This window comes from Macrosteles quadrilineatus, unplaced genomic scaffold, assembly GCF_028750875.1.
Source record: "Macrosteles quadrilineatus isolate MER2022 unplaced genomic scaffold, UCM_ALF_1.0 Scaffold_2__2_contigs__length_208266976, whole genome shotgun sequence".
In the NCBI taxonomy this organism is placed as follows: Eukaryota; Metazoa; Arthropoda; class Insecta; order Hemiptera; family Cicadellidae; genus Macrosteles; species Macrosteles quadrilineatus.
In genome coordinates, this window is record NW_026542595.1 from 71003650 (window position 1) to 71028694 (window position 25045).

Sequence of the window (25045 nt, forward strand, 5' to 3'; positions counted from 1 at the left end):
ATTCTAATTTTTTATCGCTACTATTATGTTCTTGGAAAAGTGAAATTAACCTGACTTGAAGAATTACAGTGTTGACGTCGGTTTTTTATTTAAACAATTCAATTTCTCGTTATTCTCCGTATTCACTCAATTCTCAAACTCACATCTCCATCTATGATTCACCTATACGCCAAGGCACATCCTGTACAGCGTGTGAGTGTGTTTCATGTTTGGCCTCACATTAGAGCCTGGGTGCTAATGTGATACGCTATCAGCTGGTCCTCTGATCACCTGATTACACGACTTATCAGCTGATCTCAAACTTGCATAACATTGCTTCCGCTTTGTCTTGGCCGGAAGTGGGGGAGGGTTGGTCAAAGCATTGTTATGTGTTAATGTTTCGATTAGATATATCGTTAAAACTGAGGGCATTCAACTATGATAGCAGAAAGTAAACATTGATATGTATGGGCTATTTATATAACCATAGATAAAACATACTCCCTAGTAGTGGAGAACTACCGGTTTTACCCCACTTTAGACACGTTTTTCCCATGTTATTCTTATGGGGATTATTTTTGGCCACCAAATCTAAAATCCTGATCTTTGCCTGCAAATCCCTATAAAAATTGTCAAACCTTATTTTTTAGTTATTCCCCATAAATATAATCGATACTAAGCAAAAATAAAAAAAAAATCATTTATTGACCCATGTATGTGTATATGTATAGTAGTATAGTTTGTCGCTGCCGTTTTTTGGGGCGCGAGGTTTTTGGGCCAACTCCCCCCCCCCTCACCGCTCACCCCCTCACCACTCCCCTCTGCCCCATGCACAATTGCTAGTACATCTATCATTCCCCTTTCCAGTTGATATATTATATTTCTATTTCAAAATCATGTATGTGCGTGGTTTGCACACGAACTCGGCTCATGGCGTGGGCACGCTCCGGGCTCCTGCTTCTTGCCTCTAGTGGTGGGGCTGTGAAATGGTATCCTTAGTGGAAATCCATGAATTCTGGCTACTTGGGAACCCAAGCCATTTGACATACAATAAATCACCTTTTCTCCTAATTACCTTTTCTACTAAATACATGTCTTTATATTTGGTCTTTAACAACTCCTCTGTATAGAAGCCTCCTCTGATTATATTACCATTTTCATCTTTCAAGATATAAGTCACAGGCTTTGTATTCTTAACTTCTACTATTGTAAATAGTTCCCCTGTCCAATTTGGGGTATATCCTTTACTAAACACATGTTTATATTTGGAAATTCTCACGCTATCACCTACCTTATATCTTGGCTTTTTAACTTGCACTACTTTAGAAGTCAACCTCTCATGCACATATTTACTGTTCTTAATATTCACTTGGTTAGGCTTCATACCTATAGATCTATGCACTTTATTATTATATTTTCGAATTAACTTTGGAAGTAAATCCAACCATTTATAACTCCCCTGAGCACTAAATTCTCTATATAACCAATTCTTTAAAGTTCTCTGAAACCTCTCCACAATTGCAGCCTTAGTTGTAGAAAATGTGTGATAGTGATTAATATTTAATTTTTTCATTAGTTTGCTAAAATATTGATTAAAAAATTCTTTTCCATTGTCGGATTGAATGTTTTTAACCCCCTTTGGTAGAATGGTTTTAATGGCTTCTGTAACCACCAACCCTGTCTTATTCTTTAGTGGAGCAGCATAAGCTTTTTTAGAAAATGTATCTATTAAAGTTAAAATATATTTATTGCCAGAATTCTCTCTAGCATAGTTTTGCATATCAATTAAATCTATTTGTATGGTTTCGTTTATACCCAATACTTTAAAAGACCTTCTAATGAAATTCTTTCTTGCAGGCTTATGAAGTTCGTATGCAATTTCATTCATTTTTTATAACATCATCCTTTCCTGTAACTCTAAATACATCACCATTAGCCCCAATCAATAGATTATCTTCCATTCTTTTAAATACATAGTTTTCTGGTATATATGGTCTATTATCTATATACTTAAATCCACTCAAAGATGTGGGGTCAGCAACTAATAAATCAGGATTATATTCCATCAAATTAAAAATTTTTTCTCCATATACAAATTTTGATCCATCGTAATGCATAGCTTGTGACATTAGACAAATATCATCCGAATGTTCTCCCTCTGGTAGATTCCTTATAAATTGTTTTTTGGCATCCCAACATTTTTCTTTTTTATCAAAAGTTATAGTCTGTTCTTTTATAACACAGTCAGTTTCATCAATGGCAGGTTTAACACGTACTAACCTTTTATTATAAAAACTCCAATAGCCTGCTTCCATTTTTGGAACTTGTGAAACATTCACAGCATCTTTACTATCTGTACCTTCCATCAAATTGCTAAGTTTCTGTTTCTTAGCATTCCAAACACCATTCTCTGATTCTAAAAATTCATAATTATTATCATCTTGTATAAATTTACCATCTTCTTTTCGTATTAAAGTCTGTTGTTAAGTGGGCACATCATCTAAACTCTCACCCTTTTCTACATTAGTAATTTTCCGTTTCTTAGCATTCCAAACACCATTCTCTGATTCTAAAAATTCATAATTATTATTGTCTTGTACAAATGTACCACCATCTGTTCGTATTAAAGTCTGTTGTAAAGTGGGCACATCATCTAAACTTTCACCCTTTTTCACATTAGTAATTTTCTGTTTTTTAGCATTCCAATTTTTATTCTTAGATTCTAAAAACTCATATTTAGTTTTACCTTGTAAAAAGACATCACCTTTTCTAGTTAATGTCTGTCCCAAAGTTGATACATCATCTACAAACTCCCCATCTTTAACATTACCAATTTTATGGTTTAAACAATTCCAACTATCGTCTTGTAAATTTAAAGTAGGTTCACTACTCATGGTTGCCGCCCTGGGTTCTGCAGGCTTATTATATGGATTATATAAACGATAAAATTTATCTATAAACATATTTTTATTTAATAAATAATTCCACTTTCTCTCAATTCCTCAATAATGGAATCTATTTCATTATCCACTCCTGAGTTACCAGCTTGGCGACTTAGCCAAAGAAGTCTTAACCTATCTACAAGCTCATTAGGATCATCCCAATAAATATAGTCTATTTTATTACCAGTCACTTGTCTCAAACCTTCACCAACAGATTTAAATAGAGGTTTGATTATATTAAGATATTTAGTATGTCTATTACTTGAAATTGGTGCACCATCTTTGTAACTCTTTAAATGTCCATTTGTAGCTTCCAAAATTTCTTTATAATTTTGCAAATCAGCCGGAGTATAGTTCTCAGGTTCTTTTAACGTTAACAATTCCCATAAACCTTTTGTCCCCTTGTAGGTTTTATTTGCAACTGTAACATCATCATTGGCAATATCAACTTCCTTATTTCCAATAAAAAATTTATTTGCTTCTCGTCTAATACCATATGTAGTGTCTGTCATACTACTTTTACTGAGGTAATTTCCTAAATAGTCTGATGCTAAAAGACCAAAATCTAATTTCTGTGGGGTGGATGGTTGTAATGGTTGTAATGGTTGTAATCTTGGTATCATTGATATTCTAGATGGAGTCATTGGGAGTATCTCCATTCGAGGCCTCTCTGATGTGATTTTTTTTAATTCTTGTAATGGCTCTATTAAAGGTTGGAATGTTTGGAACCTCTCTTCAGCCTCTAGAAACTTGCCACGTTTTAAAGCTCTTTATTTCTCTCTTATTTGATTTGCAGAGTCAACCAATTCTTGTTGAATATTTTTCATCTTTTATTTACATTTTATTTATCTCATTTGACAAAGGATTATACTCAAACACTTTATCATGTATTATCAAACAATATGCAGATGTATTTGCTGGTACATTTTCTGCAGTTTCAATCTCTAATTTAATATCAACAATTCCTTCCTTCACTGTTTCGTTCTGTCTAGAACAATCTATTACGATTAGTGGATATTTCTTCATAAACTCGGCCCTACTAATCATAGGATCTGGGATAGTATTATAGTAAGTCTCTCTAAACGTCATAAACATCTCATAAGCTTTAGAGACATCTCCATTTTCAAAGTCGAGATTTAAATCACTGTAAGGATAATATTCAGAGTTTAGAAATACTTTGAGATTTTTTAATTTACAGTGATCAAATTCATCAGTTCTTTTTCGTGCACTATTATCCCTAGCTGTTTGGAAACCAAATATAATATACCTAGGCTTCTCTAAACTTGAAGACGTCTTTACTGACCATGTATGTCTTGTGGTATTAGGATATGATGGAAGTTCATGCAGCTCTAAGCTTCTAAATGCAATTTGCAAATTTTTATTTTGCAATAACATCTTTTGTAATTGTAACTTCTCCCCATCTGATGGTATCACATGTGGCATCACCCATTGAATTGAGTTAAGTGTAATTTTAGGAATCAAATCAGCAGTGCCACTGGCTGGAGCACTAGCGGTTGTTAATATACAATTCAAATCATTTTTGGATCTTTTCAACACCAATTCTTGTTTGACATTTACTAATACCTTATTAAAATCCTCAAATACACCCATTAACAGCTCTAATGGTAAACATGTACTAAACTTGCCACCTTTATGGAACTCTTTTAAATTCGTGTCAGAATCAAATGCTACATTTGACAATTTAGTAGTTTTATTATAAGAGCTCAATATTTTCATAAGACTAGAAATTCCTGGGTTTCTTACAATGTCTATTTCTTTACCTGCGACTTCGTATCTAATTTCATCAAATAAGAACGCAAATGCATTATTTATAAAATGACCTTTATCATGATTCTCAATTTCTCCCTTAATATACAGATAACTCCTACACGGGAGAGTTAGCAAATCTTGATTATTAATACATATTCGAATTTCATCAGAATTATTTATTGCTAAAGTGTTGTGGGGAACATAGGAGTGATTTGTAATTTTAACCACACTATCGTCGAATTGGGATTTCCCTGTAACGTCTAGAAAATCTTCCATTTTTATTAATAGAAAATTTTAACTTTAGTCCTATTGACTTTAGGAACCTAGCATTTTGTACACTTATAGATAAATTCTTATAAATTCTCATATCTTTTTTATATGACAAGTAATTGTAGTTTCTTCTCCGTTAAAGTCAATTGCCTTGTCATGCTGATCGGCAAATGTAATACTGACAACATCTAAACTTCTCTTATTTACAGGAAAATATATAATATTTCTTGGAACTTCAATAATTTTGTAGCCAGGAGGAGCTTCTGGATAAAAGCTATGTATGGTGTGTGATTTGTTGCCATTTAAATAGGACCCGTTTGCAATATTACATTTTACTCTAATCACATTTACATTATTAATGTTTATTTTATTTGTAGATTCAAACTGAACACCAGGAGTAGAAACACCTTTAAATCCCAATAAAACAGACCCTAAACATGGTTTTGTAAAATCAAACACGTGGCTAGAAAGTAGTGTAGCTTTCATAGTTTTATTATTAGCTGTAAGGAAAAAGTCTGGGACTTGCTTTTGAATTTCCTTTGCAAGCTCAACCACCTCATATGTTCCTTCAGAAATTTCTATTGTAACTGGAGCATTGTGGTCATAATAGAAAACATCATCACCTTCACTAATGGTTAATTTTTTGCCTTTAAGTTGATTTAATTTTGGAATAAGCCCTTTGAATAAAAGTTTGGATTTAGTATTAATTAATGCTTCTCCATTTTTATCTATTATAACTTTAAGTTTGCCATTTAATAACTGGTTTAAATCATCAACTGAGATATCTCCTTTTGGTAATGTTATTTTCTCTACTTTGTAATATCTTAAAGTATTTAGAGGTTTTTTCACATTAAATATAGAATTATAACTTTGAAAATCTACTAATCCAATTACATAATCATCATTTAATTCTATGGGAGGAAAGAACACTGACTTTAGCTCTGGCTCTGTACCCGAAAATGTTATAGTAAATGAATCCATTTTTATAAAGAAATATTTTTTATGAATGATAAACATAAAATTCCACAAATAGAACTATTTAAATCTTGTATTTGATCAGTTGTATAGAATATTTTATATCCCTCAAAATATTTAATTACTTCTTTTGGAGGTTGGATTCCAAATGGGTCAAAATAAATTACAATATCTTTATTTTTACGATATGCTGTCCAATGTGTGCCAGATGAACTGTCTAAATTAACTATTCCGCACTCTTTTACTCTTGGTGTTAGATTTTTTAGCTCGCTTTTTAGGTACACCCCTCTGAAGTGAGGCACGTCTTTTGCGGCCTCTAACAGCTGGTAGTTGTCCATCTTTTTTATTAAATTTTAATCCCATTCCCATTTTTGCTTTTGCCTTCATCAAATTTGTCACTGCATAAGCTGCAGCTTTTTCAGCAAGACTTGCATCATTGGCTGTAACTCTAGTCCAAGCTAAGTCTGCTAATCTCATGTCTGCTTTGTTCCGAGCAGCGGTATCGGGATTATTCATGTAGAATATGTCATGCTCTTTACAATAAGAGTCTAGTTTATTTTTTGGAGGTACATTTTTAGCTAGATTCTCACGTATATTCGTTCCAGGTCCACAGTATCGATATGATGGTATGTGAAGTGGGAATGGAAGGTTATTTATAAGAGTATTCAATAACCCTCGACCTCTGTATGGCTTTAGGAATAAACCTTTGCCCTTTTTACATGTTTTCTTATTAACATTTTTTACCATTTTTATTATATAAAAAATGTCTTTTATTCAACAAAAACACAAATTTAAAATAGTAAATACTAAGGAAAATATACCAAAGAAGTTGGGTCTATTTCCTACCAATATTCGATGTGTTATTTGCGGTCCAAGTGGAAGTGGGAAGACGGTTGTAATTTATAACTTAATTGTAAGAAAGGAAGGATTAAAATTTACAAACTTATATTTAATATCCAAATCGTTAGAACAAGAAAAATATAAAAAAATAATTGAAATATTTAGTTTGTGTGATGAAGTGAAATTACACACGTTTACTGACTGTGAAATCACACCAAATGATGTAAAATCACAGTCAGTTGTTGTATTTGATGACATAAATAGTCCAAATATTACACAATTTTTCTCAATGGGTCGACATAAAAATATTAACTGTTTTTACTTGTGTCAATCTTACAGCAAAGTACACAAACATTTACGTGATAATGTAAATTTCCTAATATTATTCAAACAAGATGATTTAAATTTAAAACATGTATATCACAATCATGTTGGTAATGACTTTTCATTTGACCAATTTAAAAATCTCTGTCATCAATGTTGGGATAAAACTAAATATGGCTTTTTCGTAATAGACAAAGAAAGGTCAAAGAATAATGGCAAATATAGATTTATGTTTGACCAATTCTATCAAGAGGATGGTAAGGGTAAATAAATGAAAGATTTTTTTTAACATTTGCATTTATTATACATCTACACATTTTGAACATCGATTTTATAATGACCGAATGCAAGAGTATTGATGCCATCTTCTAGAATAAACCACTTGTCATCGTCAAAGGATAGTACTTTTTTATTCATGGTTAAGGTTTGAAGATGATGATTTATAGATTTAATTCTTGTCACATTCTCATAGTAATCTTGCCCAGTTGCAAGACAGTTCAAATAATGTTGATGTCTAAGGAGATGTTTAACAGTGGCACCATCAGCTCCTTTAGCTTTCTTCACCTCTAAAGCTTGCTTGTCTTCTTCATATAACCATTTTAGAGGAATGTAAGAATATAACTTTGGTCTTAAACCACAATATTCATACATAATATGACCACCTAATTCATCTTTAAACTTTCCAGTGACTTTTTTATTTTTATCAGAGTATAAGAAATGGTCTTTACTATATCCAGAGGTATCAAAATAGTGTAAGTCACATTCTATTTCCTTGTAAAAGTCCTCTGTAACTACAGCATACATTAATGAATCTTTATCTGTCATTAGAAATCTTTTATTCTTAAATTTTGACATATAATTATAGTGGAAATCATACATTATTACTTTACTGATATCCAAAATCGTCATTCCTAAATATATTGGTTTATTAAACTTTACAACTAATTTATTTAAATGTATAGCATGTAAATTGTTATCAAACTTTTTGCTACAGTCAAACCTTGGATTAGTGACATATTTTGTTAATAGTGACTCATCCTTGAGATATATATCACAAAACTTGCGTTGATTCATGATTGTTCGACCAAAGAGACTATTATTTAACAATTTATAAAAGTCTTTTTCGAAATCAGTTTTAGCACATTTGCGTTTTTCAATATTAAAATTAATATAGGGCGCAAGCCATTTAGACTGTCTAAATTTTAAAATTCTATGGTATTTTGTTACAATCAAACCCAATTCCTCATATTTTTGTAATGCTTTATAATGTAAAATATATTTAGTTTTGTCATTTAAATTTGGCATTAATTTGCCATTCATTTTCTCTGGTGCTAATGGATAGTCATTATGTAAATCATGTAAGCTTTTATCATATTTTAAATCAACTTCTAAAATGTATCCAAACTCATCATTTTGATTATATTTGTAGTCTATCTCATTAGTCCAACAGAATTCATCCACAGGCAGTGGCTCGCACATCGCTGTTGAGTATAGCGAGTTACAATCTAAATATATTAAATAGACACTCTCTTGATTGGGATCATAGTGTTCACCCATATATCTATTATTTGCTTTAGCGTAACGTGTAGAAATCATACTGACTCCTCCTCGAATCGCACTTTCTATGAACAAATGCATGTCAATATCTTTGAATAATTGTAATTTTATTCCTGTCATTCTAAGACAGGCCTCCCATGTAAGTCCAGGAAGTGAATACATATGTACAGGGTCAAGTTTGTAATCTTTTAAACACAGGTCTCTAAATGTCTCAAACACATCAGCCAGTAGCAATACATCTGTTTTAAGATATAAATCATGATATTCTTGTAAATTATTTATATTAAAATGGGTCCATACATTTTTAGCATGTTCATATTCATTGGGAGAGATATGTTCTTTAGTTATAGAACTGTAAAATGTTTCAATTGGGGGTAGAGACTCTGCGAACTTATCTGGTCCCGTCATATATTCATAGGGATATACACCTTTACGTTGTAGTAGTGGATTTTGTATGAATCTAAATGTGTTCAAATTGGAAGCCAATTTATATAATGGAAGGGACAGAAAGTTGTATGAATCTAAAAATACTAAATCATCAACAGAGAATGATATATATTTTTCCATATCTTTAGCTATACAATTTAATTTATGTTTATTAAACTTTCCCAAATGTTGCATTATTATGTGACCATCATAATTTTTCAAGTTATGGAAGAATACTGGTATTTTCTTTGTTACTTTATAATTTAAATTACAATCATTGTGGGCAGCTCCACGGTATTGGCCAGAGGAATGGCAATGATCTCTCACCCTATCAAAATATAGGGGCTTTTCACAAATATGACAATGTGTTGAGTTTTGGAAAGATACCTCTTGCTCAGGGGTCATTTGAAGAGGAATATATATTGCCATTTGATTTTTAATATAATCATAAGTCTGAAATAATCTTTCAAAAAACACATCCATAACATTTGTGCCACTGTACAACTCTTCAGAAATAATTTTTGAATCTTTTACTACGACAAATGCAAATCCCGATGGAATATGTATATTAGAGTTTATAAAGCATTCAAAATCTGCATAAATTACATATGGGGCTTTAAGTTGATATTTATAATTTTTAAATTGTAATGTATCTTGTTTAGACATTTCCACTCGTTGAGCATCAAAGTTTTTACAATATATTGTATGACGTTCTAATATATCATTAGTGTAAAAATGTTGCAAACACAACTTGCAAAAATGCTTTTTATGGTCATCTTTTGTAGAGTGGAACATTAACCTATCAAAATCACGAATTAAACAGTAATGTGATTTACGACCTTCTTGTAATAACAATAGATCTACATGAGTATTACTAGTATTCAGTTTAGTTGTTCTTAATGGATGTATAAATTTATCATATTCAACCCCAAATACATTAACACTTATATTATTCTGTGTTTCAAATTTATCTATATCAGATATTTTTACTGGATATTTTATATTTGCCATATTTAACTGACTTTCATAGGGTACATAATTAGGAACCCTTTCAGCATGTTCATTAGAGTTCCTTGGATGTAAAGCTGCTAAAATCGACCAAAGAAAGCATTTATTATCATAATTCTTTATATTTAAAACAGCATGTTTTGATTGAATACTTTTTGGTGTGGGGATATATGACTTTGGAGTTAGGGGTTTATACTTGTAAACGTGCAACTGCCAATATTTAGTATGGTCATATATCCATCCACTGCCTTGGGCTTGATATTTGTGTATGGAAGCATCAATCTTTAAAAGTGCATTTTCAATTTGAGGCTTTAAATCTCTCTTCTCAATAGTTAAGATAGTAAGGCTTCTAAAATCCGCAATACAATCTTTCTCATTAACTAATTTTCCATTTTGATCCATTGAATATTTTATAAATTTGATTCTCCTAACTAACGTCCATTTTATCGGCAGAGGACAAGACTTGAGATTATTTTCAAGTTCAGCTCTAATCGATTCACCAACAAATTTAATCATCGTGTATGGACATTTGTTGCAAGAATTTACATGTCTTCTAAAATGTCCAACAATATTTTTCTTACAAAAACTACAACTCTTGTGACTTTGTAATATATGCGATTTTAGAGCAATGTTACTATCACAGATTAAATTACAAACTTTACATACATTCATTTGATGAATTACCTTGTAGTGGCGAATCAGGTTACTTTTGGTGGAGAGCGACACAGAGCAGTGTTGACAGGTGGGCCTCATTTTTATATATAACAAAAAAAATTTGTGCCACTTCTATTTATAGACTTTTCGAAAATTTCAAAATTTTGGAAATTTTAAAAATTTTCAGCTAGAAATTAAAAATTACTTCAACAGATCCAAGACTAGCAAGGAGCAAGCCCAAGGGAGTGACATTTTCACCACATCACCACTAGAGGCAAGAAGCAGGAGCCCGGAGCGTGCCCACGCCATGAGCCGAGTTCGTGTGCAAACCACGCACATACATGATTTTGAAATAGAAATATAATATATCAACTGGAAAGGGGAATGATAGATGTACTAGCAATTGTGCATGGGGCAGAGGGGAGTGGTGAGGGGGTGAGCGGTGAGGGGGGGGGGTAGTTGGCCCAAAAACCTCGCGCCCCAAAAAACGGCGGCGACAAACTATACTACTATACATATACACATACATGGGTCAATAAATGATTTTTTTTTTATTTTTGCTTAGTATCGATTATATTTATGGGGAATAACTAAAAAATAAGGTTTGACAATTTTTATAGGGATTTGCAGGCAAAGATCAGGATTTTAGATTTGGTGGCCAAAAATAATCCCCATAAGAATAACATGGGAAAAACGTGTCTAAAGTGGGGTAAAACCGGTAGTTCTCCACTACTCTCCCTTAGTAGATTTCTCATCCTTATGGAACAGCTGAAGACAATTTCATTGTTAGTTCTGTACGGTTTATGTAGAGGTCGTGTTTTGTTAACAATTTGTTTCCCGTTATTACAGCAATTTAAAACCTCGTTTAACCAAATAATACGATCTAATCATAAACAATAACCTGTCCCCTAGTTATATAACCAAACAGTAAAGCACAAATCAAGAAATTAACCCTAAAATAATAGAAAACAAAGTTTCGTTGACACTAGCGCCCATGTGTCACGTACATGAACTAGACACGAAAAACGTGCTTCAAAATTTACAATGGGATGAGAAGTCTACTTGTGTGGTTAGTCTATGATATAACTATGAAAAAACTATATCTTTGGTTGGCACTATCAGTAAACCACCTTGCAGTTAAAAAAAATATAAAGGATTGCAGGATCTAGGCAAAACACAGTGATGTAGTCAATCATTTGCTTATAAAGAAAATTGTTTGATTTTTGATACGGTTCCCACCGTCAATGACAGAATTTAAATAGTGTTCATAAAATATGCTTGTAATACTATATTTAAACGTACATTTGTTGTTTTATCGTGTGAATAAATACAGTAGTTAAATGTTTGATATTAAAAAAAAAAAAAAAAAAACTTATCCTAGAGCTATTTACTCTTTTTGGCTTTATTAAACCCATTCAACTGATAATAACATTGCAGATGTCGGTTATAGACTGATCAAAAGGTTGTCATATCAAATAAAGGTAACATGCCAGGGGAATCAATGTTATTTCCCTTCATTTTTCAATTTACTTTGTAGCCCTTAGGACTACATTGCTGGGGGAAATAGTTGTTTGAGTCCACCCTACTAACATTCATAAGGACCAAATACTTCTCATCTGATCTGAAAATAATAAAGGTAACATACCAGGGGAAATCAATGTAATTTTCCTTCATTTTAGCGAATTTCCCATATAGGGAATAAGCTATTACCGTAGTACTCATGGTAAGACCTGGACACGGGACCGATTTTTTTTTTCGTTTTGAGGTCCCTAGAGGCCAAAAACACCATCCGTTCAAATTCATATATATATATATTATAATATATATATATATATTATATATATATTTATATATATATTATAATATATATATATAAATAAATATATATTATATATATATAAATATATAATATATATATATAAATATATATAATATATATATTATATATATATATATTTATATATATATTATTAGGGATGGACGGGATTGAATTTTTGGTTCGGGACGGGACGGGACGGGATTTTTATTTCCTTCCCAATTTTCGGGACGGGACGGGACGGGATTTTTTTGTGTAAGACGATCAAAACTTTGGTTTACTTTAAAATGTAAGTAAAATGTTTGGAAAAGGCAACAATGACAAACAAAAGCAGTGTTCAGTCTTTATTGATCAGTCTTTCTAAACTGTACTAAATGCAATCAAACAAAGGGTAAAAACATCTAGGCAACAAACACAACCAAAAAACTCTAAGCAAACTAAAATGATATAATACCTACCTAAAAATACAAGTTCACCAAATATAAAAAGAAAAAGTACACATTTTATGCTTTTGAACTATGGTGCATCAGTCTTAATTTTATGTGACATTAGGGCCTAAAAGTATCATTTATTTTTAAAAGCCCTGGACTTTACATAAATTACTGTAATGTTTCATCAAAAATATAGCTTAGATACCAAACTTATTATTTTATATGAAATGGTGACAAAAGAGGGAAACATAATTTAAAATAGTAGTGGCAAATTTAACATCAGATTAATAACAATAACAGTAGGCCTATATTGTAACACATTATAATTTCAAAGTGCCTAATTTGATTTATATACCACATTTTTTGCAAACTATCACAAGCTATGATTAAAAATTTACCCTGAAAGAATATGCCATGTAGTCAAAATAGCCTACTTATCCTAAATAAACTCAAAGCATCAAAACAAAAGATAAATACTAACAACGAAATGGTAAAAAATCAATAGCAATAATAATATATCTTAAAATATTATGAGATCAAACCATCTTATTTGATTTGCTTTATATCAAATCAAATTCATTGCAAACTATCACAATCTGTGATTAAAAATTACCACTTGAAGAATATGTCATGTTGTCAAAATACTTAGCCTAAATATTAAGATATTATGAGATCAAACCATCTTATTTGGCTTGCATTATATCACATTTATTGCAATTATCACACGCTGGGTAACACTAAAGAATATGTAATGTTGTCAAAATACTTAGCCTACTTATCCTAAATAAACTCAAAGCATCAAAACTAAAAAATAAACACCAACAAAGAAATAGTAAACAAATCATTAACAATATATCTTCTTAAGATATTATGAGATCAAACCATCTTATTTGATTTGCCTTTTATTTATCACATTTAGTGCAAATTACCACAAACTCTACAACTGAAAAGAAATCTAACACTAAAATATGTACTCAAATAGTCATCTTAAGCTAAGAAAACTCAAAGCATCAAAACAAAAATAAACATTAACCAAGAGATGATTGCAAACATAAAAATTAATAACAATGTATTAACATCGAACAACCTAATTTTATTTGCATTTCATCACATTTATTGCAAGCAAACGCATCATTTAAGCTCCATCACAAGCTCTGACTAAAAATCACACTGAAAGAATATGTTGCTAAAATATCTATCCTAAATAAACTCAAAAACCAAAACTAAAGAACATAAATGATATTTAATATTTTATAAGCATTAATATAACAGCTACATTGACATTCACAATAGTTTGACTGTAGGCCTACTAGTTTTCATAGAGATTGAGGGACACATTTGTCATTTACATAGTAGGCCTATCAAATTTGGTAGGTGCTGTCAGTCAAGATATCAAAATAAGACTGTTAAAGAGGTAAGCCTGTTGGTCAAATGTATGACTTATTTCAACTTATCATACAATAGTTTCGCGTTTTGATGTAGAAACACCAACTCCTCTACATGTTCATTCGAAAGTCTTTGCCTTAATGGTGAAACAACGTTACCCGCACTTGAGAATGTCCTTTCGCTTGCTACTTCTGTCGCCGGTATTCCTAAGTAGTGACGAACGATGGACTTCAAAAGGGGAAACCGTCCTTCGTTTTCCCTCCACCATGCACAGGGATCCTCCGATGGTGGAATGGTTTGTTCAGCAAAGTAGATTTTAAACTCATTGTCCACCTGGATTTCAAGCTGGGTGCTTTCCTGTGGTTCTGAAGCCTTCTGTGCTGCAGCTTTTTTGAAGATCGACCACAACGATTTTGATTTGTCTTCTTCATCTTGGGCTAGAAAGACAAGATTTTGATAAAAAACAAAATAAATCACACTGTTTAAAAAAATATGCAATATGTGTTTTATTATTATGCCTTACCCTTTGAATTGGAGTACCTTCACAATATTATGTTTCAATTTATATCACAGTTGTTTTTTTTATGTAGCGTACATCCTAATCACATTTCCTTTGCTCTTTCCACCTATGAAAATTTGGCTATCTACCTAATTATTGTAGCCCAGGCCCATAGCCATTTCCCAGAGCATATCCAGAAATATCTCACTGTAAAAGGTAGGTGAGCTTAGTTTAAATATTCCAATAGGCCTACTTTAGCCAAAAAAAACACACCTACAGTATTTTGAAAGAGAGTTGGGATGTTCCCTTAAAAAATAGTCACAATTTTTTTATAGACCCATATTAAAATATGGCCTTAATTAGCCTACAGGCTAATGACTGATTTGTTAAGCTCAAACATTTTTTCAATAATTTCAAAATACCTTAGTTCTAAAATAAAAAGTTTTTTTTATGGGTGGATTTTATAGACTATTATTGGAGAGATCCTACTAACCTTTTGACTGATTTGTTTCTGAAGGCGATTGTCCTATGGCTGTCATGATTCTTTGCTTTAGTGAGCCCAATGAAATAGCTCTTTCAAAAGGCTCCAGTGCCACATCCTTAAATCGTGGATCAGTCAGCATTGCTGTCACATATGGATCAACTTTCAATGAGTTAGGAAATCGAGATCTTAAGCTCTTGAGCAATTGGCGTGAAAACATTTTCCCAACCCCTTCTTCGTCATTAATGATTGCACTAAGTTTTTCCTGGATGCAATATAAAATTGGTATAACTAATGAAGCAGTCGGCATTATGGAAGAGCACATCTCGACTGTTGCTTCATAAAGTGGCTCGAGAATTTTGACATAGGCTTCTGCTAGACGCCACTCTGAAACCGTCAAATTATCAATTTTTCCAAATGACACTAGATCCCTTGAAACTGGTTCCTTGTTCTTGATAAGTCGATTGAGCATTAACTACTCCGAATTCCATCGGGTTTCAACATCTTGGATAAGATTCAACACCTCCTTGCCCATCTCTTCCTGTATTTGGTGTAGCCGTTCAGAAGCTGTAGAACTATGCTTATAGTGGCCTACTATTTTCCTGGCTTTTGCTACTAGGTCGGCCATGCCTTGGGTTTCTTTTTTCGCATCCCCTATTGCCAATTGTAAAGAATGGGCAAAACAGCTCAAGGGTGTTAGCTCTTTACACTGGCTTACTGCCAACTTCATGTTTTTGGCGTTATCTGTAATCACATACATTGGAATGCCTAGGTTTGCCAAATCCCAATATTTCAGGCTCTCTCGAACTTTCTGAGCTATATGTTCGCCCTTATGTTCACCAATAAATGAATAGCACCCCAAACAATAATTTTGGATATGGAAGTCTTTGTCCATGAAATGGGTTGTAACTGCTAAATAGGCATTGTTTGACAAGGAAGTCCACATGTCCAAGGTAAGAGATATTGATGTCAAGACTGATTTTTGTTGCTGTATTGAAGAGCTGATCACAGTTTTGACATCTCTGTACAGATCAGGGATCACTCTACGACTAAATGTTTTGGAGGAAGGGACATTATATAAGGGTTGTGCTATGCCGAGAACTTTTCTAAAACCCTGTTCCTCAACAAGGCTGTAGGGGTGTAGACTGGAAGCCATCCATTTTCCAATTTCTTTGGTTAGTACAATGGCCTTAGGATTGGTTCTGTCCCATTTATTGAGGTCGGTTAGCTTTGACTGTTTAGTCTGATCAGGGGTTTTTCTTACTAGGCCTGCAGATGACCCTGGAAGGGGTTTCAGTCGTGTTTTAGATTTTTTCGCCTCATATTCACTTTGAGTCTTTTTGAACAGCAAGAATTTTGAAAAGTGTTTATTCTCTAGATGCCTCCTCATTCCAGTGGTATTCCCAAAGTTTGTTTTTATTACCTGATTGCAATATATACATTTGGCAACCTCACCTGCAGGAGCTGATGATGACGATGATTGTGCAACACTAATGGTCCTGAAATGGTCCCAAATGGGAGCCTTTTTGGTGGCTGATGTTTCAACCCTAGTTGTTTCTTCCTCAGTTTCATTCATTACTATTCTATAACTTGTGAAACAATATCAAATGAATCCGACGTTGTTCAATAAAAACACCGCTAGTGAATCTTCCACAAAACGTGACTATAAACATCAAATTAGTTAGGCCTATTCCTATTTAGCAAATAACCATCTTCAACTAGGCTATACTAAAAAATAAATGTATTAGTTATCACAGTAATAGGATCTTAAACGAAACAATTCAGCCTTAAACACTTCAAAAGATAATCACATCAGTCGGCAGTCTCCTTAGTATCAACAACAAATAACTAACCTCAATTTTAAGCAATTCATGCATAGAGAATAGATACGTACATAGAATCATTGACTATATAACACCATTATAACACTAATGGAATCTTTTTGCCGTGGAAAGTGAGTAGGCCTACATGAGCATTGAGTATTCTTATCAAAGTTATTAACAAGTACAAAAATATCTACAAATGAGAATTGTGTCTTTAATGCTTGTTTGAGCTCCCTAATAATAACAATATAAATGTTTTTGTTTTTAGACAGACAACCCAGTAAAATAACGTGTCCTGTTTTCTCTGGTCATAATATATATACATATATATGTATTATATATCTAAGACAACGGAAAAGTAATCCTGTAAAGTAAACTAAAACTGTTTGTAAAAAAATAATTTGCAGACGTCATTCATACTATGTTCAGAGAAAAATAATAGTTTTAATTTTCACATAAATTACATAACACTATGTTAATTTTTAAGAATTAATTGGCAACAGACTTTAAATCAAAGATATTTAGTTTAAAGTAATTGTGACTCCAGTCATTTTTACTACAGTGTAAAAGAGTGTTATTTCATCCAAATATACATACAATATGTTATCCACTCTCCTTTTATTCATTGTTGTACAGTTGGTAACTAACTAACCTTACCTTGTCGTCTTCATGATCAAAGCAGACTCAACTGTCGTCGTCAGTCTCTCAATGCCGTCTCGTCGTCTACTGTCTGTTGTTATTCAATCAGTTGCAATCTTGATACTTTCAATGCATTAAAACTTGGATATGTAAACAGTATTGGGACAAAATGGGAAAATAAATAGTCAACAATAGTTCTCAATAGTTTAATAGAATCTTCAGAATGTTGATTTAACCGTGGCGTGATTAAATTGCGCATAGTTGAAAAAATAAACTGACAGAACAAATCCCGTCCCGAGAAAATCCCGAATTGAAAGTAATCCCGTCCCGATGATCGGGAATTAAATATTCCCGAAAATTTCCCGAAATTTCGGGACCCGTCCATCCCTATATATTATAATATATCTAATATATAAAATTCTCGTGTCACAGTGTTTGTCTGCAAACTCCTCCGGAACGACTTCACCGATCGTTATGAAATTTGGTGTGTAAATTCTGTAGGTATGCGAATCGGACGTAAACTATTTCCCGTTTCGAAATTCTTAAAAGGGCTCCGCCCCAGTGGCTCTGGAGTTTCCCATGTTAACCTTATGAGAAATGGAATTAATGAATCTTAACAGCTGTTTCAATTAAACAAGTTGGTTCTGTTCTATGATGTTCAATAGCATTAAAGTTACAAGGATTACCAACAGGGTGCAGCACTATTATTTCTTTTACATTTATGACAACAGCTAATTTGCAACCAAAAGGTGAGTGAGCGTAGCGAACGAACTTCAACCTGGAGGCGAGTTAGCGTAGCGAACGAGCTAACCTGAAGGCAAGTGAGCGCAGCGAACGAGCTCCAACCTAAAGGTGAGTGAGCGTAGCGAACGAGCTCTAACCTAAAGGTGAGTGAGCGTAGCGAACGAACTTCAACCTGGAGGCGAGTTAGCGTAGCGAACGAGCTAACCTGAAGGCAAGTGAGCGCAGCGAACGAGCTCCAACCTAAAGGTGAGTGAGCGTAGAGAACGAGCTCCAACCCAAAGGTGAGTGAGCGTAGCGAACGAACTTCAACCAGGACGTGATTGAGCGATGCGAACGAGATCATCTTGAAAATTAAACGTAACGGTACTTTCTTTCCATCGGTCTGTCTTAGGGGAAACCTATAACTTAGGCGATACGAAGTTCGCCGGGTCAGCTAGTATATATATATATATGTGTCCGTTAGCGCGATAACTCGAGCAAAAATGATCCGATTTTGATGAAATTTGGTACAAACGTGTAAACCTACGTTTATTCGAACGAGTTCGCGAACCAGCATGATCGGACCATGGGAACGGGGGTTTATGGGGGCTTTAATGGGGTAAAAATGGGGTTTTCCAATTTTTGACCCAAAAAACATAAAATTTTGTAATTTCTTTCCAAACTATTTTGTAGAGCTTAAAAAAACAAATAATTTAGTATATTGAAGTGTTATAATGCGCCTAATAGTTACGGAGAAATTGTTAATTTAAAATTCCCATATTATTCTTATGGAGAATAAGTAAACTGTTGTAGTTTGCTTGTTTATTAACATATTTCGCCCAAATTTGGAAAATGTTTTAATTTCTTACTAACTATTAACATTTTACATAAAAAAACACTTTTACCCTCCCTGTTGCAGCAAACCTAAGTATGTGTTAAACTGATTCTATTTAAATAGGGAATAAATTTGATATTTTTATGGAGACATTTTAGTGTAAATCCAATCAGGCAAATGGAAATTCGCTTAGTCTGCAGGTTTGCTGCGGCGGGGGTATTTCAATTTACTTTGTAGCCATTTAGGACTATATTGCTGGGGGAAATAGTTGTTTGAACCCATCCCACTAACATTCATAAGGGCCAAATACTTCCCATCTGATCTGAAAATATCGTAGTCCATCCACCTTTTTCCGAAAACATTCGTCATACAATGCCTCATAAAATCATATTAGACCTTACTTTGAAAGTTGTTCAAGAGCTACCAACACTGTTCATTTCTCGCTGCCAAACGGCCAATTTCAATCACTATCGCATGAAATAGTTTAGTAAATACAGTAATTTTACTGAAAACGGTAATGCAATATTTACAACATTAGTTTTTCTGAATAAACGGTAAGCTTGCTGCGACATTGGATGCAGACTTGACGTAGACCGTTCCCGCCATATTGCACTGCACTGTATTTATGGCGCAATAACGTCTTACATTGACCCATTCACATTACTCGTGTTGCTGTTTGCCTTGCGTACTTTCTGCCTCTGTGTGTTTTAAACTCTGCATTTACTCAATCCCGTTGTAGGCCTATTTTATTATACACTGGTCCGCAAAACTTTGTTTTCGCCGCTTTATTTTATAATATAATTGTAATAAATAAGTCAACTATCAATAGATAACATTTATTTTCCTTAACAAAACTAATTATAAATTATATTATTTCAATACAATTATTTTACAGCGGAATTATAAAAGAAAATGCAAACTTTACCCTTATTTCCCAACTAAGTCCCAGTTTACGGAAAAATCAGTAAAACCGTAATTAAAATTATGCAATCTTGTAACTGTCTTTATCCTAGCAGAGTTAAATGAATTATTACGCTGTACGATCATATAAGTAATCAAATTAATGAGTTACTATCTTTTGAGCAAAACCACAACAATCTATGTAAACAAACATAATCTCAATTATTATTGTTTAAGTATTTTAAAAACGTGTACAGGGATACAATATGGATACTATATAGGCCTACGTCGGGGTTTTAGTTAGTGTCGTGATATTGTGTGTATGTCAATAATATAAATATTTATTAGTTTAGATTCTAGTTTTTGGCATTTATTAGTTTTGAACCTACAATTATAAGCGTGTGGCCTTTGTCTTCAGCCAGTAGCTCCAGGAAGGCTTGCACCGCTATGTTTGTTTACTAATACGGTCAGGTATGTTGACCAACTATGCTCACCCCTCTGGACCGCTACCCTCCACAAGTGAGACAATACTACAACCCTAACTTCCCGGAACAAGCCCACGTTGGCTGGGATCTGCGAAATCTTGGAATTTCGTTCCTGGTCGGACAAAGTGGATGTTTGTATTCTCGAAATATGCAGCGTCTAAAAGGCGACATGAGGTTTTTAAGTATTCAAATTACAGTAAAATTTCTCCAAACAAAAACTTTTTATAATACATGGTAACGTGGAACTTCTAATGTAAAAATAGGATTGGGTATTCATCATAAACGGGCGTAACAAATAGTCGTGTTTTATTTTAAATGATTTCAAAAACAATTTCTTGGATTCCCGATTAGACCACACATATTTTACGTCACTTATTCTGAATTGCATGAGAATGGCTTTCGAAACAATGAAATAGAGGCATACAGTTTTATTCAAAAAAATTAATGGTAATGAAATGATAGAGGTCAATGCGACGTGTTTATTTAATTAAGGATTGAAATATCTTTGATAATCAATGGCCTTAAGTATGTAATTGTTATTTGACCTAGTGGTTCGGATCCAGCTCAAGTTGCAGGCTCACTTTACAGAAAACCGGCAAATGGCAGGCCTACATCTTTTGGAAAACTCCCTTACTAAAAATCTATTACGATCAATATGATATTTGGCCGAGGTTATGCTTTTTGATAATATTCACAATTTTTGAGTACGAGTGTATTTAATAAACATAAATTAGGTACGAGGTTTCGTTTTGTTTCTCATAAAGAACAATTCAATTAATATAAGAAGAAATATTTACTTTACAAAGTATGTCTTGGTTGGTTGTGGTCAGTGATTAACACCAAAATAATAATTTTCAGAAAGGGCAAATATTACTGGGCTATGCTTTAATTTTAACCTATCTCATGCTATTTTATCTTCTCTCTGCCTATATTTTCATGATAATAATCATATTTTTCTATGTCTATGTACATTTTCTAAACCTGTACAAATGTTATAAACTTCTCATTCGGACACTGATATACAGTATGTAAATTAATTTATGAAATGAAGTAATAGATAAGCAAATGTTCGCATTCTTGAATCTCGTCAATGGCTAATTCAATTGGAACGGTAAAATTGCATACTTAAACCTGAATTTAACAAACACATTTTATTACTAAAATTTCAGTTCATTTTCATAGGTTAAATTACAACATTGATTCATTTTCTGTCAGGGCCAGGATTCCGATGTCGTTACCAAACAACTAAATGGATGGATATCAATATTCTCAGGGTAAAACATTTGTGTTCAAAACATGCATTGTGACAGTTTCTAATATCAAATGTGGGGCTTTCAAACTTGGCATTTCGAAACTGTTTGTATACTATTCTCCAGTCTTTTAATTTGGTTTTAAATTGTGTAAACAGGTGACGGTGCGGAGCTGTTTGGGCCAGATCGTAAGTTGACCTTTGGAAATTATAGATTACATTTTTTCAATTGGACGATAACATTCTGAACTAACAATTGCATCTCAACCTTTTATTTATTACATTTTTTTAACAAGGGGTGTACCGGTACGCAATTGATTATTTTTGTAAACTTCGGTATTTACAATTGGTTAGTCTGGTTGCATGAGATATTTATTATAATAGCATCGTCAATGACACAAGGATCAAAATTATTTATTGTAGCCTATTGGGTTTATAATAGAGTGTACAGAATTGTTCATTACACAAATCTCAGCATGATACTGTAGTACTGGTCACTATCAAGTCAATAATTTAGGCTTAATGAATATATTTGATAGTATATGTCCGTCAGCTATTTCTGGCCCATTTACGATACCCAGTATGTTTTTATGTTTTGCAATAAATCATGGGTAGTCACGTTTTAAAATCGTAACTAGGCCTGATGTATTTAGTAAATGAGTCTCGTTCACTAAAATTCGTTAATAACATTCAACTTATTCATTTATAAAATTCAAAACTTAAAATAAAAGTACGACAAATTCAAATTACAAACCTAAACTGCAGAGAGTAGACTAGCTATTTGTACGTTTCCTTAAAAAAAAAAAAACAAAAAAACTACGGTTAGCTACAAACAAGATGAAAGCACATAATCTTAGCTGAAACAATAACTATAGTAGTGTGTGAGTGTAAATACCAAATAACTATTTCCAGAAATGGCGAGAGTGTCATATTTAACCAGACGTATTTACAAAATATATCTCACTTTTTAAACTATGGTCAGTCTCAAATGTATTATTGTATACGACTATCATACTTATCTACGTAATCACCTATGTAAACAAGTGGTGTAATAGTATATTTCATAACGAGAGTAGAAAGTGAGTCATTACATATTTGAGACCAGGTTTGGTCGAGAATGTATAGACCCACTCTCACTTGTGTTTTGAACGTCACCTTTTGCCACACTACAAAGACTAATTATTTTCTTAAATTAACCAACTTTAGATACTTCTGTATTATAATTAGGAACATTACAAAACTCATAGCATTTCTTAGGTTATGCCTTCAATTTAAAGTTAATATTTACTTTGTGGCTGTACAGTTTTTGTTGTTGAAAATTGAAACAGTTATCAAAACGACAAAACAAAAACAAATATTTGTTTGTTTACGTCGGCAAAATCGAAAAAATATAGTAAACATTAGTCTACATTCGCATTCGCATAGTATACATTCTTTTTCCGTGGTAAACAATGTAATGATAAATTTTCGCATGTGATAAACATGTTACAAACACAGGTCATTTCACACTACATTAGTGTAGTGCAAACAAAATAGCCTAACCTTAAGATTGATTAAAGGACAATAATTGCGCATGTGTGCTATAATTTGTTTATTTGCATTATTTTTTTTTATTATTAGAATTTATTTTACAATCTGTTCAAACAAATATGAGAACAATAAGTAAAATTAGTAACATAAAAAATGGCAGGAAGCAAGCACCTGTTCATCAACAAGTCTTGCAAAAAATTGAATCAATCATTTAAATATTTGCAGAAATCTGTAGCTTAGGTCCAGCACATGTACAACACTTTTTAATCTGGTAATGCACTGACTGTTGTCCAACAGATTAACAGCAAGACTTTATGATATTCTAATTTGTCTTGATACTTTTTGCTAAGGTCTGTAATTTCTTCTTTCACTGATTTAATTTTGAAGTCATCTCTAATTGTAGCGTTGGATACGAACCAGGGTGCGCCAATAATTCTTCTCAGCGTCTTAGCCTGAAATCGTTCAAGAATGTCGATGTTGGATTTGCTCGAGGTCCCCTAAAGTTGAATTCCGTATGTCGAAATTGGTTTGATCATAACTTTATACAGTAAAATTTTGTTAGCCAATGATAATTTTGAATTCGTACCTATTAGCCAATTGAGTTTACGAATTTTTAATTCCATTTGCTGTCTCTTGCACCAGATATGAGATTTCCAATTTAAGTTTTTGTCAAGAGTTAGACCTAAATATTTTACACTGTCTGCCTCCGTTAAGGCTACATTATTAATGGATACTGGAGGATTGTACTCTGTTCTCAGTGGACTTGTTTTCGCTGACTTTTATCCTTCACTTTTTAAGCCAATATTGGAGCTCAGTCAAGGCAGCTTGTAGATTAGTGGAAGCGACTTGAGGGTTCACATTTGCATTAAATCCGATATACTGTATTTACACTCTAACCAAGACGTGCAAAAACGGATTAATGTGGGAAAGTTAAAATTACAATAGAGTTATCCATTTGAGTCGTTCAGTCGTTTATCAAAGTTGGACCTCAGGTACATAACAAAAAGTTTAGGCGCTTTTATAGTCGCTTTTCTTAATTTTGTAATAAATAAAGTTTGTTTAACCAGTCATTAACAATTATACAGTGCCATGTCATGTCTACCTTGTCAATTACAGTTAAATCTAATACATATTTAATTTACAGTCCTCCCAATTACGACCTTTTCACCCCTAGACATCTAATCTGCCCGTCACGCGACCATTACTAGTGGTCATTAAAGATGGCGGCTCCACGGAACGCGAGGTTATTTACAGCGCTTTTTGTCGGCTTAATTTCCATAAAGCCTGGACACACATTTATGACGGCTATCCGCTACAAGATGGGATCAGCTATAAACAGCTGGCGGCCGCCATCTTGGGGCCCCGACCAATCAGCGCGCAGGGCGGGGCGCGGCGCGCTCTTTGAAGTACTAATGATGCACGATCATTCCTAAGCGTCAAAAAAGAATTAATAGGTGATAATTGCTCGGGAAACCTCTCGGAAACGTGCGAGGTACAAAATAT

The 25045-nt window shown here is 33.1% G+C and overlaps 1 protein-coding gene across 2 annotated transcripts in view; it reads left to right on the top strand.

The window, feature by feature from the left end:
• The window catches only part of LOC128986933 (homeobox protein CDX-1-like), a 66851-nt gene that overhangs the window by 16670 nt on the left and 25136 nt on the right, over positions 1-25045 (top strand). Inside the window, exon 2 of one of the 2 annotated variants that reach the window (XM_054407549.1) lies at positions 22172-22201. The exons of the other annotated variant lie outside the window; for it this stretch is intronic. Within the exon in view, the coding sequence (XP_054263524.1) occupies positions 22172-22201 (30 nt within the window). The remainder of the gene's footprint in view (positions 1-22171; positions 22202-25045) is intronic. 2 annotated transcript variants of the gene reach the window in all.